The sequence below is a fragment of the Wasmannia auropunctata genome, unplaced genomic scaffold, assembly GCF_000956235.1.
Source record: "Wasmannia auropunctata unplaced genomic scaffold, wasmannia.A_1.0 LD336092.1, whole genome shotgun sequence".
Classification (NCBI taxonomy): domain Eukaryota; kingdom Metazoa; phylum Arthropoda; class Insecta; order Hymenoptera; family Formicidae; genus Wasmannia; species Wasmannia auropunctata.
The window spans coordinates 2,764,442-2,781,776 of NW_012026798.1; the positions used below are offsets into that span (position 1 = coordinate 2,764,442).

The window sequence follows — 17,335 nt, forward strand, 5'->3', positions numbered from 1 at the left end:
TGTCAGATACATCAGATTATATTTACTAACAAAAGTTGTTAAAAATGTACATTTGTATAAATGTGCGCTTCAAAATTTATTCATTGTATGCAACAAAGAAAAATGATCAAATCTAGTAAAAAAGATTAGGAAGTAAATTGGCATATTATGGCTGAATAAACTCATTTTTTCTTTTGTACAATACAATTTCTTAATTTTTAAAGTTGTTTATTATTAAAAATATCGCAATTTTCAGACGAAATTGATTAGTATTATTAATATCGACTTGCCAGGCAATAAACATGAAGGCACCATATGTATCCATCATGGGAGCGAATAAGCGAGATTATGCTCGTGTGACATACAACAATGGCGTATCGAATTTCATTCCTCTATCCCCTTTCCACGAGAGTAGAGAAAAGAGATGAAAGAACGGGGAAAGGATGGAGAGAGAAGAGAAGAAACAGAGATGGTCTCTCGTAAACATCAACTGCGCATATAGAGCGCATTGACGTCTTTCCCAGACTCGTCGACGTCACTTTCCACTGTTTCGGGAGACTCGTGGAATGAGCGCGACGGGGGGTGGGTGAGAGAGCGAAACGGTCAATTATCATCCCCTAAATAACGGAGCTGTTTACGAGTTTAGGCGTCACGTAGCGCCGGCGCGATCCTTACGACCGACCGAGGCATTAGGCGCTGCGACATCTTTGCTTAATTTCCCTCCCAGCATCGCGAGGAGCGAGAGAGCGGCGAGAAGAGAGCTCTCGGGAGCCAGCCGCGCTCTAGTCTTAATTAACGCTTGATTAATCCCGAGGAATCGCCTTCATCCCCCTCCCCCCCACGAGAGAGCTCGCGCGATTCTCGTAACGAAGTCTCTGATCCGAGACCCACGAAAATTATTATGACGCGCAAACCTCTCGAAGCAACGGTGATCACCCCCCTCCAAATTCTCTCTCGCGCGAGGATCGCGCGGATGACGTGTTAATTGGTTTAATGATTCGTTTCCGCTTGATTAGAATTCATCGACGTAGTCGTGCGTTGCCGCCTTTGTGCGCGTTTCATGCGTTTCGTCTGTGAAATTACTGTGATTTAGCGGCGCACGTTTGCACGAATAATTACATTACCCCATTCTCCTATAAGCGACGTCAAGTCAAGTTACGTTTTAGAAAAACCGCGGAAACATTTTGCGTTTGCGATTGGGTTAATAATTTTTTATGTTTGCGTAATAGGTGTACAATTCGCGTAGATTCGACGGACTTGATTTTTCCCCGCTTTCTCTCTCTCTCTCCCTCTCTCTCTCTCCTGTAATTCTAGTGGAAAATCTGAACCTATTAAATGTAGACGGCAACGCGACGTGGGTAAAATGTAAAGTTATAATTTTGCATGATATAAAGAAATAAGATTTCGCAGCTTGATGCGAATGATTACAAAAGGGTTCCGTCAATCTTTCGAAGTTCACTCTTTCGAATAACATCGAATAATTTCGGCCATCAAACGCCGAACGTTTGGTTGCCACCGACAATTTTTCCTCGATTGCATACATATTTCTCTACTCATACTTGACCCACTTGACTCGCGGCAGGAAAGTAATGCAAGTAATGACAGAGCAAGCGGTGCCCTCCGACCCGTGTCTAACACGCAGCAGATGCCACCCCCGGGTACACACGTTCGCCTTCTCTGCAGCACGACTTCTAAGGGAAGCTACCCTCGGCGTCTATCTAGCGGTATAAATTATATCCGAGTCGCGTCACTGCCAGCCCCTTATATGATCGATCATTAGAGAGGCTGACCCGCCAGAAAATTTGGCAAAATTCGCCGATCCACGGCCCGACCCTTCAAAACAAGTTTCCGCTTGCTGTAACTCTTGATGTAACAAAGAATAATGATAATCTTTATTTCTAGCAAACGAATTAGAGAGATTGTGTACACCACTTACATGTCATAATCGATTTCTTTAATTCCTAAACATTCTTAATAGAGTGTAGCGTAAGATTCTTTTTAATATAAAATTGAGTGCATAAATTAGATTAAAATTTGCAAGATATTCAAATTATTGAAGATTAAATCTAAATAATATTGTTGAATACTACAATTAGTTTTTAAGATTGTTGATTAATGTGATCTTAGTGTCAATTCACTTAAATGCACAATCGCCACTAAAAGAAATAAACGCGGGGATAAAATTGAAAATTGATAGTTCCTGTGCCCCTGTGATTGCTAAATGCGCATCTCGTGGACCGAGATTCTCTATCCTTTGCGTTGCATGCAGGACAATTAAGTCGACGCCGCGATTCACGAAGCTCCGGACTGGCCGGGGGCAGCATGATTTATGCAGGGCAATAGTCGAAAGCACACACGGAACGCCTGCGGGCTCCAGTGTATTCCTGTGTGTATATTGAACTTAGGCTACCTCCCTGCACCGGACCAGATTAGTTCGGTCATTGTAGCAGAGCCCGCGCGCTCGCATGCACACAATCTGTCAAACCCGGAGCTCCGCTCCGCCAATCTCGGTCTAGGTGGACCTACGTGTGAAAACCAGACGGCGGATATTCCGCGGACGCGTGAATTTTCCGACAAATCCGGCATCAGAAGGCGGAATTTTTGTGCGCTCTCACGGACTAGCGCGCGCGGCGACGACGTCCAGTGTCGTGGGCACGCCGCGCGCCACGCCAAGCGGGGGACGATCGCCGCCGCCGCGTCGTGAACGGCAAATGAATTCTCGGCCGTTTCGCGCCGCGCGGCAAAAAATTAAATTCAATCACCGATCGTTAGCCGATGCTAACTGTATAATTTCAATGCATAACATTTTGCCCGCGGCCTAGAAAAAAAATTCCAATCAGTGCCGCCGGCACGCCGATGCACTCCGTAATTTCATTCGCCCGCGCCGAGGGTCATTGGGCTGATCAAACAGGCAGGCCTGCATTTCAAAGTGTCGTTAACGAACGAGCCCTTTTTTTTCTCCTCTCTCCCGTGACAAAACAATTACCACCATTGATTGGTTGTCGATTCACGAGTTAAATTGGGTTTACATTTTAAACGGCGGTAGATTTACATGGACGCAATAGAAATTACGAATGCCGAGAAATTACCTTCTGATCAATGTGTCTGAAGCTCGATGCTTCCTATTCCTTCTTGCACGCAATGCTTGTACATCATTTAACATCGAATGTTGTAAATATTGATAGATATTTATGTTCTAAATATCTAACTCTAATGTTTTAACATTTTAACTTTAAGTTAAAGAATACCATCTATTAAATAGCTTTTATGAACGCTTACTAATTCCCAGATTTTAATTCAACTGACTCTGTTTTTAATTCCTGTATTGGAAAAATATAATATTGAAAAATACAAGAGATCTATTAAAGCAAATTAAGTTCCATTTAAATACAGTAAAATATAAACTGAGTATATAAGTCGGCTCTAAACGTTTTAATTTATAAATATATGCTCGCTTCGATCTTGATCTGGGTAAGCGTTTTCTTTTTATTCGTTGCTTCCACGAATTTCGTATAAAGACAATTGACCGTATCGCGTGTGAAGACCGTTAGCAGCAATTGCTTACAATTCTTAAGTTTGTCTTTGAATGCGCATGATCGCATGAAAACTCGCCTACCGCGAGCACCATCGGAGGGTAATAGTTCCCGCGAATACGAGACAATCGTCGGCACATCAAAGGCGACGATTGTTTCACGTAAATTATTACCGAGAGAGCACTTGCACGGCTTCTCGTTATGAGTTGGCGAACAAGTTCAATTAAGTCCACGCCTAGGAAGACGAAGGACGGCTTCCTACACACGCGGAGGCCTTATCCTACATCGAGCGGCACCATCAACCCCGTATAACCCACCCCAACCGTTACGACGAGAGGGGTGGAACATTGACTACGAAAGTGCGGAAAGGCCAATTGCCTTGTCTCCAGCGTTGTAAGCGCCAAAGAATTTAATGTTGCAATTTTAACAGAGATACAAATGTGTTACTTTTTTTTATATTTCCCTATATGTATATATAATACAATCTCTTACACAAATAAAAAAAAAGATTACTTATTTATAATTTACCTTTTCAGAAAAGTTCTAATAAATCTAATAAACAATTGTAGGAATGCTGAATATCTAGTAATAACTAAATTAAAAACGATATTAAAGAAGCTTTATAGTGTGTTAGGAAGTAGAGATTGTCTTCCGTCTAATTAATTTTGAACCCGACTGATAATCTCAAAACGGGAAATAAGTCTGATATGTCTACTGACAAAATTAATGATCTACCTCTTAGATTTATGGATAGATTTTATTTTAATCCTAATTCAATATTTCAGACAATAAGATCGTAGAATCAATCATCTCGAAAGACTGGGTTGGAAGGATAAGAGGAATACGATGAGGGTTCTGTCTTTTGACACCGATGATCCTCACGACTCGTCTTCTCCGTACAGGACACCCAGGTCAGCCTGACGACCAGGCAACACGTGTCGGTTATGTCTATTATCGATAGATAGTGGGGTAACGAGCAAGCGAGATTTATCACCCTCCGCTGCCACCCCAGAGGAACGGGACACTCGAGGGTGCGATGGGGTGCAAAGCGGAGAATTGGAATTACAGTTGAGTTGGCAGAGAAAAAGAGAGAGAGAGAGAGAAGTGAGTTAAGCCTTAACAGAGTCTCATATGGTCTCTTAATGTTCCCGCGCTCATAAACAATCTTCACGAAGATGAGCGTCATTTTAAAATTAATGTCAATAAAAACATTGAAAAATTACTGCATCATTGATGTATATAAATGTATGTTACGTTTAAAATTACACCATATTTTATGGGTGAAAAGAATTCCGAATGTTTATTAATTTTCGGTATTGTTGCCGGATGCAAAATATTTTACGGAAGGTAGCGCATAGCTAAACACAATGCGCGGCATTAAATATGAAAGACAGAATTAAATATAATGTAAATCGATGTCGGAACTGCCGAGCAGCGCGCGTTCGCAATTTTCGCCAAAGGCTTATATAACGAAGTTCGCAACCAAGCGCTGTGCTACTGGCACGATGAACAAACGAAAGGGCGAACGCCGATGATTTGTTCGCAGTTAAAGGCAAGTAAATTTAAATGTCAAAATATGCGCTTTAACGGCACGGGTCGCACAAAGGTGTATCATATCTTTATTAACATAATGCGAGAAGGTGCTCTCGCGCGCGAGCGAGAACCTGGCAAAACCCGTCAATCAAAAACCCGATCCTCGAGAAAAGGGCTAGTTAGCCTGGTCGCCCTTGCATCCGCGCCCTTGCGAAAAAATAACGTATGCGCCGTGCGATGCATGCCGCTTTTGTAGAAAAACTTTTTCGGAACTGTTACATTATATTCCACGAGTCACACACGGGCACCACCGTCTCACGCGTCACCGCTCCCGTTTTCTCGCGACACTTACGGGTCAACTTCAGGACCGTAGTCCAAACGAATACGGTTTTATTTTAAAAAATAATAATAATAACAATGCCATAAGAAATATATTGTACCTTTGTGCATCGCGAAATTTTGCAAGCCACGCTTTCACACGGCGCATTCTTTAAATAACCGAATTTCTCATTCCTCCGATTTACAGTTATCAGGATTTGAATATTTAAACGAAAGCAGCAGTCCGTAAAGAAGGCGTACGTGCCATTAGAATATTGTCTTCGTGCTGAGTTAAATTAATATTTAAATTAATAAATGTGATACACACAGGGTGCCGCAAATGCCTATTACATGGTTGTTACGTCTTCTTGACCAGTACATACATTCGCATAGATGACCGGACGGGGATCCTTTGATATCCTGGCGTGTCAGACGTATGACAGCTCGGACAATACCGGAGATCCCCGCGTCACTGATTGTCACTTGTTTCTTGCCATTTCTCTTTCTCTCTTCGATTTTCGGCCACTGCACGATCCCGCGCGCAGGTTCTCTCCACAGTTCGCCGTTCGAGACGCCTTCTTTCTCCTATTTCAAATTCAAATACGGGAAATCGCAAGGCGGACCGTAACCCTACGCCTTGAGAACTGGCGAAATCCTGCTTCGACCATTCGAAGTATCGATTTGAAATACCTAATGCGAAACCCTGCGAGGATGCAGGCGAAAAGTGATCACGTTGCACTTACGCGCGCTAAGGGAGTTAATAAGGACGAGGATCGGGCCTTCGAGGAGGATAGGGGGAGGGTAGGGGAAGGAGCATAATGTACCTCATTGTCGAATCACTTCCGGGGCTTGACCTCCGGTAACGCCCTAAAGACTAGTTCGCATGGACAATGTCTGCGGATAATAGGCACCGATGTGCTCTATTGTATGTCTGAAACGGCGGACGCGCGGATTGTCTAAAATATCCTACGTCAGGATGGACCAACAATTTAATAATATCGACAATATGATCCATACATCATGATGGCCTACATTTACGCTCTCGAGAAATCTTATGAAAGAAATATTTGATGCTGCGATTTCACGGATTCCGATAGGAAATGAAAACGAATATCTCACAATCAGTGTGATAACTACATGTAATAAACGTGACAGACTCTATAACAGTATAAATAAATTTTGTTTCTGTGGATTTCACAAAAATTATCAACTGCATAAATTCTTAGCGTGTATAATCTTTTTATAAAATCCATATTGAATTGAGTAATTAGAAGTCACAGCGTAGCATGTATTAATCTCAATGTGTTCGGTTTGTATCAATATGACAACATCATATATCGCGCATCAACCACGGAATGGAAGCCATGCGGTTGACGATGGCACGTTTCATTCGAGGATTACCATTAATATAATTTGTCAGTTGCATACGTCGCTAACAGCGAAATTTTCCGACCGATTTGCCGAAAAAGTGCCCCGTATGGGCGACGAGGCGCGTGCGGCTGCTTCAACGTGAAAAACAAGCGGTACTCCGATCCTCCTTTTCTCCCACGTGGTCGAAAGGCGAACGGTCTCCAATCCGAGTCAAGAGACCTCGAGAGGGGTTGCCGGCAACCGCGTGGAAAAAAAAACGCCGTCGGTTTCAATATGTAGACGAAAAAAAGTGAGAAGGAAAATACTGAAAAGAGAAAATATGCGCAAGTAGCCGAAGGAGTCGAGCAAAAGAATCACGTGTAAATTCGACATCTCGCATGAATGATTCCCAATCTAACATGTAAGAGAAAAACTTGTTTTTTAATGTTTTAATATATAATACGAATTTAATATGTAATCCATTTATCCCGAATACGATTAACAATTATCAAGACTATTTCATTATTAATTTAATTAATTACGTTTTAAAATCACACATAGTAATAATAATTCACATTGTAAGTATAATATACAGTGCAATATACACATTAAAATATGCTCTCCCTTACTCACTCTCAATTTAGCATTTATAATAAATAAAGTCTAAATAAAATCTTATGTACATATAAGCTCTACTATATTTAGATTTCTACTTTTAGATTTTATTTAAATATATACATATATTACATATATGTATGTATTTAAATAAAATGTAAACATTCATCTAAAATTCGTTTATTATTCTAGTGCATTGACTCCTGTCAGAATTTATGTGCACTTTATATATCATACAAAATTATTGCAAAAATAAATTTTTACGTATTCGGGAAAATTTATTTTTCAAGCATGTCTGCTAAAATATTTCTTTATCACCATGCAATAGACATAGCTTAGAAAAATAAAACAATTTTCTCTTTCTTTATCTTTCACAAGATTAAAGGGGTTGATATGTCATCGTTGTTGTAGACCACGACGATGATAACGAGGACGGTAACGAGGACCGAATTGTAAATATCACTTTCATCCCTCCCAGATATTATTAGTTTAGACTTCTTATTAAAGTTATTAGGAAAAAAAACACCTATATTGCCATTCTCCTTTCGTGCCTTTCGTTCGCATCAGCTCTCCTTCACCGATATTTCGCGTTGATCATTTAACTTGGGTTCTCGAAATCATTCGACAAATTGGAGCTCGGCCCTCACGCGAGGGGTCTCTCAGCCGAGTGAACTTAAGCCTTAGATTGGTTTAGTCGCCACGCAGGCACGCCGCAGGTCGGTCGTCCTGCGGATCACGCGTCAACGAACAGGATACACTGGGAGAGAAGTGAATCCCGATCGCCTCCCCTCGCTTCTCCCGTCTTTTTCATGTTTTTTTCCTCTTTTCTATACTTTATCTCACCCTTTTTGGAATATTGGGAAAACGAGAAATCTCGCGGCAGGTGATGTAATGGTGATACCTAAACTACCGACAACCAACTCCCAAATTCGGATTTCGATGATTCGAGACCCCTGATTGAAAGGCGATTGTTAATATATAATGTTTCCTTTTGTAAATTCTGAAGTTACGCATGCAATAAAGTAGCACAAAAATATATATTACTATTCTAAAAATAAAATTTTGTTGCCTATCTTTATGAAACTAATGAAATGACGATACTTGAGAAAGTTCGGGATAAAAAAATAAATTAGAAAATTATATCTTAATTGCAAGGAATTATTATTTCGACCATTAATTGAGATCAGATTAATATGTATGTTCCTCAGGGAATTAATGTTTTCAGACTGACCGGAAAATTGATTCAGAGCGATCATCCTAAATCCGATAATCCCATAAAAACTTTCCGATCTTTCGCGGGATATTTCGGGGTGGATAAACACCGAGGAAATTTGGGGTAAATTTCGGTTTCGTGGTTCTTGTTCTCCCTTCGTTGATTTCGCGTCTCGAGAACTTCAGTCCGTTTCCTGTAGGATGTGAGAAAAGGATTAGGATCCGGGGAATAACGTGCGAAACGATCGAAAGGGAGCTTTTTTTGCTTCATCGGATTGTGAAAAAGGTTCGTGAGATCCTGAAAGATTCGTTACCAATATTGTCATAGAAATTCGATCATAAGGTGTATCCTATTGCTATTCTTATTGCGATTTTCATACTTTTGCATTTAACCAAAATCTTTTGTGTGAGGCAGTATTTTTATAATTTATGCAATAAAATTATAACATTTTTAAAAATAAAATATTGTATTAATCTCTATGTTAAATTTTAGTGTCTTTCCTAAAAAATTCGATCAAAAGTGAATAATTTTGAAAATTTTCTTTCAGTTCCCATTTCAGTTTGTACGGGATTTAGAATAAACATAGATCGACATGAGAAATCGCGGCCGATTCTCTCTCTCTCTCTCTCTCTCTCTCTCTCTCTCTCTCTCTCTCTCTCTCTCTCTCTCTCGCTCGCTCGCTCGCTCGCGCGATGTTTTCTCTCTCGCGCGCTCGCACATTTACGCGCGTGGGGTTGATAGATCGGCCTGACGAAACGAAGGGGTAGTTTGGCTTTAATCGATCCTGTAATCGCCGGTCCGACAGTTGGCCCCGGCTGCCTTTTTGTCGGCAGTTAGATGGATGGTGCCATTTACATTTTGTCAGTGCGACATGCGCTAACGCCGCCGCTATCATATCTATCACACCCTTTGGACCAAAACGCGATCAGTTTCCTACCGTCCGAATTTGGAAATCTTTTCTACCGCTCAAATTCAATGCGAATGTCAGTGAATTTCTGAAAACGGAACCGATCGTGAAAATCACAATCGATTAGTCGCCGCGTTTAGCTTTCCGAAATATTATTATATTGCAATCTAAAAAATTCATTACAAATTAATAGCATTCTAACGATGTGAGGCAAGTAAATTGCAAATACACTTATTTATCCAGGGAAGAGCAGAAATTATCCGTTATTGACGATTTCATGGACCGACTTCCCTATCCTGACTTCGAATATCGATTTTACAGTTGACTTAGGAATGTGCGGTCCACCGTATGCACTTCCAACAGATTCCATAGGAATCCGAAAATTTCAGAAGAAACTGAAAGAGAAAGCCGTCCGAGACGATCCAATTGACAGATCTGTCAACGTGGATGACACCTTCGGTGAACGAGTCGACCAGGTGTCTGCTGTCGAAGCGAGGAGACGGCTCTGTCTGGTTTTGCTCTTCCCTCTTTCTCCTCCACTGTTACCGGCATCTGCCGGATAATACCCGGGATTATAGCAGTAGGATAGAGAAAACCCATCGGCTTGGACGCGGAATGAAACATTCCTGCGCCGAACTCAAACCATAAACAGATCGATCATCTTTCAAACGGTTTGACGACAACCTAAAATCGAAATGATATCGAATAAGATTCGCGTGTGAATCCTCGTGAATCTCGAACAAATGTGTAAACGTATGCTATTAAAAAAAAAAAGATAGTATTTGAACGTAAAAGAAATAGATTTAATGATTTTATACTAATTATAGCATTGAAAAAAGAAATCAAATTCTAAATTTTTTTGTATAAATATATATGTATATATATATATATATATTATTAATACATTTTTTATTATCTAAAAGACTTAAATAAATAATAATATTTTATATATTATAGAAAATATTTTACACTCACAATCAGTATGTGAATGAAAATGCTTTTTTTTATTTTTTCCATATTGATCCTTCACATTAGACTAGTAAGCAAATGCTCTTTTCGTTAGTCAACAAAAATTGGGAAAAAAATAACCACGGTGTTGACTGGCCCCGATAAAAAGTTTCACGGCGTTGGGAGACTATTTCGCAACATTGAGAGTGCAGCAAACATCTTTCGCTTCAAAAGGTCAGTTTGAACTGATCGAGCACCGACCTATTCGCTTTACGATCGCGCCTCGACTACCTCCACCACTCGAGAATTCGAAAGCGGGCGGAAACGATAAACACGTACACACATCTATATACACCGCGAGAAGAAATATACGACTCACCTCCCACGCGTAACGGGGGTTGAAAGGCTCGCTCGCCCATTTGCCAAGGAACGGGCCGAATCTCGCGCCACGAGGGATGTCTTTGCGTGCACGAACGTACGAGCCCCCGGGTGCCGAGCCGCCGACCTCGACCTCCGGGACGGGCGACACCCACTCGCGACTCGAGTGATCCTTGGGCTCCTGTTTTATCGCATCCTCTACGCAGATAAACATTGGAATATATTTATCGAATATCAAGAAAACGTTGGCTCGTGAATGATCACAAAAAAATGTGTAAGATAATCCAATAAATCTCTATATATTAGAAAAATTCAATTTCTATGATATATATGATATGATTCGAATATAAATCTAAAGAATTTTTAATATTTTTTTCATTTTTTAATCGTAATGCTAAAACAAGCCAGTGTTGCATGTAAATCGTCTTGTTGTGCGTGTGTAGACTCTCTTTTCAGCAAGGACTGTGAAACTCACGGTATTCATTGCCGTAATCCCGCGACCTTGAGTATTCCTTCCGCGTGCTCTTCTCGTAGTCCCAGGACGATTTTCTCTCTTCCTCCCTAGAAGACGGCGACGGTTGAAGCTGCTCCTTCTCGTAATTCCGTTGTCGGTCCATCCCCGGCGAGTACCCACGCTGCTGATAGGCGGTCCGCGACTGCGGATTATACTCCTGCGGAACTCCTTCGCCACCGCCCTGAAGCTTTAGATCTCTGTAATTGGGATTGTTGCTGCTGCTGTTGCTGCTCGTGCGAGTCGATCCGTTCTCCTCCATTTCTGCGTTCTCGCTGCCGCCACCCCCGCCAGTCGCGCCCGACGTTGACTCGCCTTCGTCGCTGCTTCCTGGGAAGAACAAATAAATCGAAATGTAAATAAATAATGTAATTAACATTTTTTACTCGTAAATATCATAGCGGCATTTATAAAAAAGATTATATTATTTTTAATTTAATTTTTAATTATGATTTAGAGTATTTTTCCTGTTATAATTTCTACAACAATAGTTTATGCTCATGTTGTCTAAAAGTAAAAAGAAATAACTTTGACTAAATAATAATGTCTTCTCAATTCGATAAAATCCATGTTATTTTTTTTAATTAACAGCATTTGAATTATAACCGTTGATTTTTCTCTTTCATGGAAAACTTTATTTGGTACGTGTCAGTTATTCTAAAAATTATATTAAACATTTGTCATATTTTCGGTAACATATTATTCGCCATTTGCGAAAATTATGTTTACTAAGAAAGGTTTCGCGCGCAGAACAATGATGAGAGACGACTTTCCGGAACGTGACGTATTGATTGGTCATTTCTGAGAAAGCGGTAGCTCGTTGTTCCCGCGATAAAGTCGCAGTTCGTGATATTAAATGCAAGTACGAGCGTTTTGTTGCGGGAAAGGTCGCGGCTTCGTGTAAACTTTGCGTTTCGATGAAGGTGTCGGAAAATCATGAATGGTTTTGCACGAGAGAGGTAAAATAAATTTCTGTGTGTGCGCGCTCTCACTTCCCTTCTCTCGCTTTACGACTTGACGGAATCCTAGGCACACAAGGACAAGTGTCAATTGGAGTATGCGCTATCTACGGCACGTTTCTTCGTATACGTACGCAGCTGCCGCGTGCACGCAATGACACCCAAGCCGAGGATGTTTGCCGTGATAAGGAATTTTATTGTCCTCTTGTCGGCTTATTTTTTGATGCGTCGTGATGTCATGCGATGCAAGATATAACAGGATAAAGGGGATCTATCCTACGTATATTATTAAATAAATTACAATACATTTTTTGTCACAAACGCAACTCGTTGCTCCTAAACAAAAATTTATAATGAAAAAAATCAATCTGATACAAGATGTACGACGTGTGATAATAGTATTAAAGAAAGCATAAGTTATATAAGAAATAATAATTTTTTGAATAAGACCGCCTAAGTAAATAACATCAACTAACTTCGAGAGCGCCTTTACGGTCACGGCTGGATCTTAGATGCCCAATAAATTCTATATGAATTTTTCTGAAATCCATGTACAGCCGTTAAACTGCGCGCCGAATAAATGTTCGGACTTGAAACGCAATTATTAGCTGAGGCTGGAATAGAAATATTATATAAGAAACATATACGCATTTAATTGCATACAAGCACGCATTCCCGATGAAAGCATTGAAATTTGTTATCTACTCGTGACAATTATATCACGCTCGAAGTGACAAAGAAGCACTGCACGAATCTGGTTTTGTTTGTACAAACTCGCCTTAGCCGGATACGACGGGCCCTTTTTAACGGGCGGCCTTATCTCCGAATCGAAAGATATCCACGCGTATCGGCTATCTAAAAACAAACTATGAACTTTATGCGCGCGTCCTCGAGCCGGCCGAGAAACCTGCCTGCGAAGATCGAGAGTCCTCTGCAAACAGCGGGAGTTCCATGTGAATCGGCGACTAAGCAAATGATCGTTTTAGCGACGAGCTGGCAGGTGCATCAAAGAGGAAGACAAATTGTGGAGAGACGGAGAAGAAGGGGAAAGGAAGCACTATAATTTTACGATCAAAGTTTTCTCACGATTAATTTCGATATTGCGCCGGTGTTATGATATATATAATTAAATTACTGGTTTTGTCCATCTCTCTCTCTCTTTTAAAAGTTTAAATATAACATAAAGAAGGGCCTATAGAGAGAAATCAATTAGACGTCGAATCGCTGTTGAATTGACATCGAAATCCTCGTATCGATATCGATGAATCATTTCTCGCTAGGGAACAGATAATATCTCTATGACATTATATAGATATTTCTATGATTCGGCCGCGTGTATGAAAGACGATCCATACGCGTACCGCAATAAAACGTTAAAAATATCAATTTTACGACGCCGGCTTCAATTCCATTCTAATCGAGAGAGTAAACAAAGACTTAAGGATCCGTAGACTTATGTCGGCGCGGGCGAGTCGTAAAAGAAAACGGTGATCCTGCAAGGCACGCTGGTCGACACGAAGCTCAAAGAGACAGGACGTCTACGAGTGTCGATATCAATGCGTCACAGTTAATGGAAAAAAATAAATCGCTCACATAATAATCCATAGACTTCTATTTTTAAATCGTTTCAATTCACTCAAAACTGTAAATAATTATAATTAAGCTCGCAACTGTAAAAGATAAAATCAGTTAAGTTGTTTGATAAAAAAAAAATAAAAAATAGTATAAGCTTAATAAAAATTTAAGTTTAAATATAACGTTAAATAAAACATTTATCGCAGCTAACTTAAAGAAAGGCTTCTCTAGAAATATTTTTAAATTAACGATTTTTTACAACATTTCTGAATTTGTGTACAATATTTATTCGTTTAGCAAAAATTAAAATTTTTATTTTAATTGAGAGGTGATCACAACATAAACACAATGCAGAAGCATCACTGTAATCTACTGTGCGGTAACATTACCAAAATTTGGTCCTAATCGGCCGAATAAACACGATTTAGCGGATCTTCGCGTTCATGGTTGGAGATGATCGTAAAGAAGAGACCTGATCACGCAAGGGTACCCGAGATATACTCTCCAGATCGCGGCGAGTAGCCGATATGATACAACAACAATATTTGGGAAACCCTCGAAAAAGCCAGGGGTCTTTGACTTCTGTGGGATACAAGTGGAATACTTTCTCCCTTGACAGAGAGGTATACGAGTGTACTTGTTGAACCATGCGTGACATTATCCCTGATGATAGCGGCTCGAGAGACTCTAAAGATGATTAGAGCGAAGTGCCGCTCTAGCGCGGGAGGCTTACGCCCCTAGACGAATTAATCGTGGGAAGAATCTCTCTTTTTATATTAATTGAGAAAGAGAGAGAGAAAGAGACGTGGAGTCTCTCCGAAAGTAAGAGAGAGAGAGAGAGAGAGAGAGAGAGAGAGAGAGAGAGAGAGAGAGAGAGAGACGTGTACCTTTCGATTATCTGCAGATTTTAATTCTGAAGAATATAAACCAGTATCTGTAAGAAAAATGTGTCATTTTTATTTAAAAAGATTTCCTTTTTTTACGTCAAAAAATAATTTACTTTTTATATTTCTCAAATGAGAGAGTCACGTTTGATTTTATTAGCCTGTATGTATAGGATCTACGGACACTACGAATTTTATATATACATTTTATAACCTAATAAACAATAATTCGAATATTATTCGCGATGACGGATAGGCGGCTAATGAAAATTATTCTATCAGTGGCCATGTGTGTCACATGATATTTACTGTGAAAATAATAATGCATGTTTATCCATGGCGGTGAAGTAGTTAGCGAGTTATAAAGCAAATGACTCTTTTGCATCGCACGGGTCTATTGTGATCGATGATTGATGCGCGTGTGCGATACTTTGTGAATTCGTCTATTGATTGCTATGTAGTTGCATGCGCCGAATATATAGGCGGTTGACGTTTCACGATCGAAGGGTTTAACAAACGATCAACCAATGATCGATTAATCTACCATTAAGTAGATACGCGAGGCCAAATGCACGCGTCCAAATATTGTCAAGTAAATATTTCATATAGAGAACTAAAGAGAAAAAACAAAATAAAGTTTATAAATCTCAAATTATATACCCTCATATAGTTTTCTTTGCTAAAATATAGTTATCGAATTCAGTAGTTATTATTACACGTAACAACCAAAATTAATTTTATTTTGTAATTTCACTTACAAATAATTCCTTGTTTAATGGTATATGTAACACTCTTCATATAAATTAAACATAATATATAAGCATTATGAAATGTTGATCGATACACTCATAAGAATATTTAAAAGTGATTGTCGTTAAACGAAGCGAAATCTAGGAGTGCATTCTAAGAAATCTAGGAATGCGTTTCGAGCGGCAGAGAAGCAGGACACGGAGATTACTGCGAGGTTCAAGAAACGCAAGTACAACTTCCGGAAAAGATAATTAAACAAATTGGCGACCAGGGAGATGTCGATTGCAACGCGAGTTACATTCGCACTCGTGCAGACCGCGTTAGCCCTGACCGCACAGGACATCCTGGGGCGATACGGGGATCCTCTAAAAGAACGCAACATTTTCTAATGTACCACGCTGCGTGGTACACAAGGTGGCGAGAGGCGACGCCGGTGTTTCCGATAACTCCATTGCGGACAGCGCGATTAATGGACCAATCTCGCTGACAGTATCAGATCTCCCTGCTACGGAGGCGCAGACTGGCGATTGGGGTTAATTAGAAAAAACGACGGCGGTCGGATCCTGCGGCCAAGAGCAGTATCGTGAAACGTCGATAAGATTATCAGCGTGTCACGGAATTAGCAGGCCGAGGCAGGCCAAATTGGACAGAAGATCGAATCTCCGGAGTCTGGCTTCCGGACAGGCTGCGGTCAAGCTTCCTTGCCGATATATATTCGCACGTAATGGAACGAACGGAAGGGTACTTTGCGTCAACAAGTCAAACTTCACAAGAGTATCGGACTTTCACAATGAAATATTATTCAACTTATCGTAACGATACCTGACGCTTTAACAGCTGGTTGCATCAATCTTGTTTAAGGTTGATTTTGTAGAATAAATTTTAAAGAACGTGATTAAACAATTACAAAATCAATTTATTTACGTCAATTTTATTTATGTATTTTTTATTTATGTACGTCAATTTATTTATGTCAATTTCATGAAAATAGGCTGGCACATGCGATCTGATCTAAAATTAGAGAGTTTGCGTAAATTTACTTCCACAAGTGTGCATGCTAATAAAGAAATGTCTTTAATAACTGTTGACTGGAAATTATTGTTGCAACTGTCATTGTTATTTCCTGACAGTGATGACGAATATCAGAAACTTTGTCTCGTCAATTCTCGCGTATCAATTCTCGTTATATCGACATAAATCGTACAATTCAATTATCATCAACGCGAATTCTTCGATGTTGATCCATCATCAAGGCGATCTGGTTGACTTACCATTCATCTTGCAATCCACGATGGACCGGGACAGATCAAGGCCGTTCATTGATCTCGAATCCGGAATCCTAGATCTTCCAAACGATTCTGGACGAGACGAGGATTCGGATCACTCCCGACACATCGGTATCACAAGACTTGTCCTTCACGAATTCACGTTAACATCACGAGAATGACGAGTGACGTCGTTGAAAATCCGTCGGCGGGCCAACTGTCTTCATGATCGAGCGATCGATCGGTCGGGACGTGCACGACCGATAACTCCGATCAGAACCCGAGGCCACACCGGAGCGGTGGATCAATCGCGATCGCGGGGGGTAGCCCGCGTAACGCGAGCCTTTCCGGACGAGCGACTGATGGAAGAAAACGGACAACGGTAAAGAGCGCTGCTCCGTGTCAGCTGGCCCTTGGCGGACTAGAGGATCCAAAATCTGTTGAGAAGAGGATGGCACGACGTTCTCTTGGGATCCCAGGGACGATTCACGGGGTGTGGCGGGTCGCTTCCAGCGGGACCTCTGGTTGGTTCACGGGCGGAGCCACCCCTATCGCGTCGAGATCCCCACCAAGGCAACTACAGCATCCCTCGGGAGAGCGAGCGAGAGGGACGTGGT

At 40.7% G+C, this 17,335-nt stretch overlaps 1 protein-coding gene across 2 annotated transcripts in view; it reads right to left on the bottom strand.

Annotated features, from left to right (window-relative positions):
- Nucleotides 1-17,047, bottom strand: part of LOC105463014 (PR domain zinc finger protein 16-like) — a 37,405-nt gene extending 20,358 nt beyond the window's left edge. Inside the window, exons 1-3 of one of the 2 annotated variants that reach the window (XM_011710008.1) lie at nucleotides 16,725-17,047; nucleotides 11,250-11,615; nucleotides 10,776-10,972 (exon numbers count right to left, since the gene is read on the bottom strand). In XM_011710008.1, coding sequence (XP_011708310.1) covers nucleotides 10,776-10,972; nucleotides 11,250-11,615; nucleotides 16,725-16,773 — 612 coding nt within the window. In that variant the 5' untranslated portion in view covers nucleotides 16,774-17,047. The remainder of the gene's footprint in view (nucleotides 1-10,775; nucleotides 10,973-11,249; nucleotides 11,616-16,724) is intronic. The other variant, XM_011710009.1, reaches the window with a different exon arrangement.
- Nucleotides 17,048-17,335: the final 288 nt, after the last annotated feature.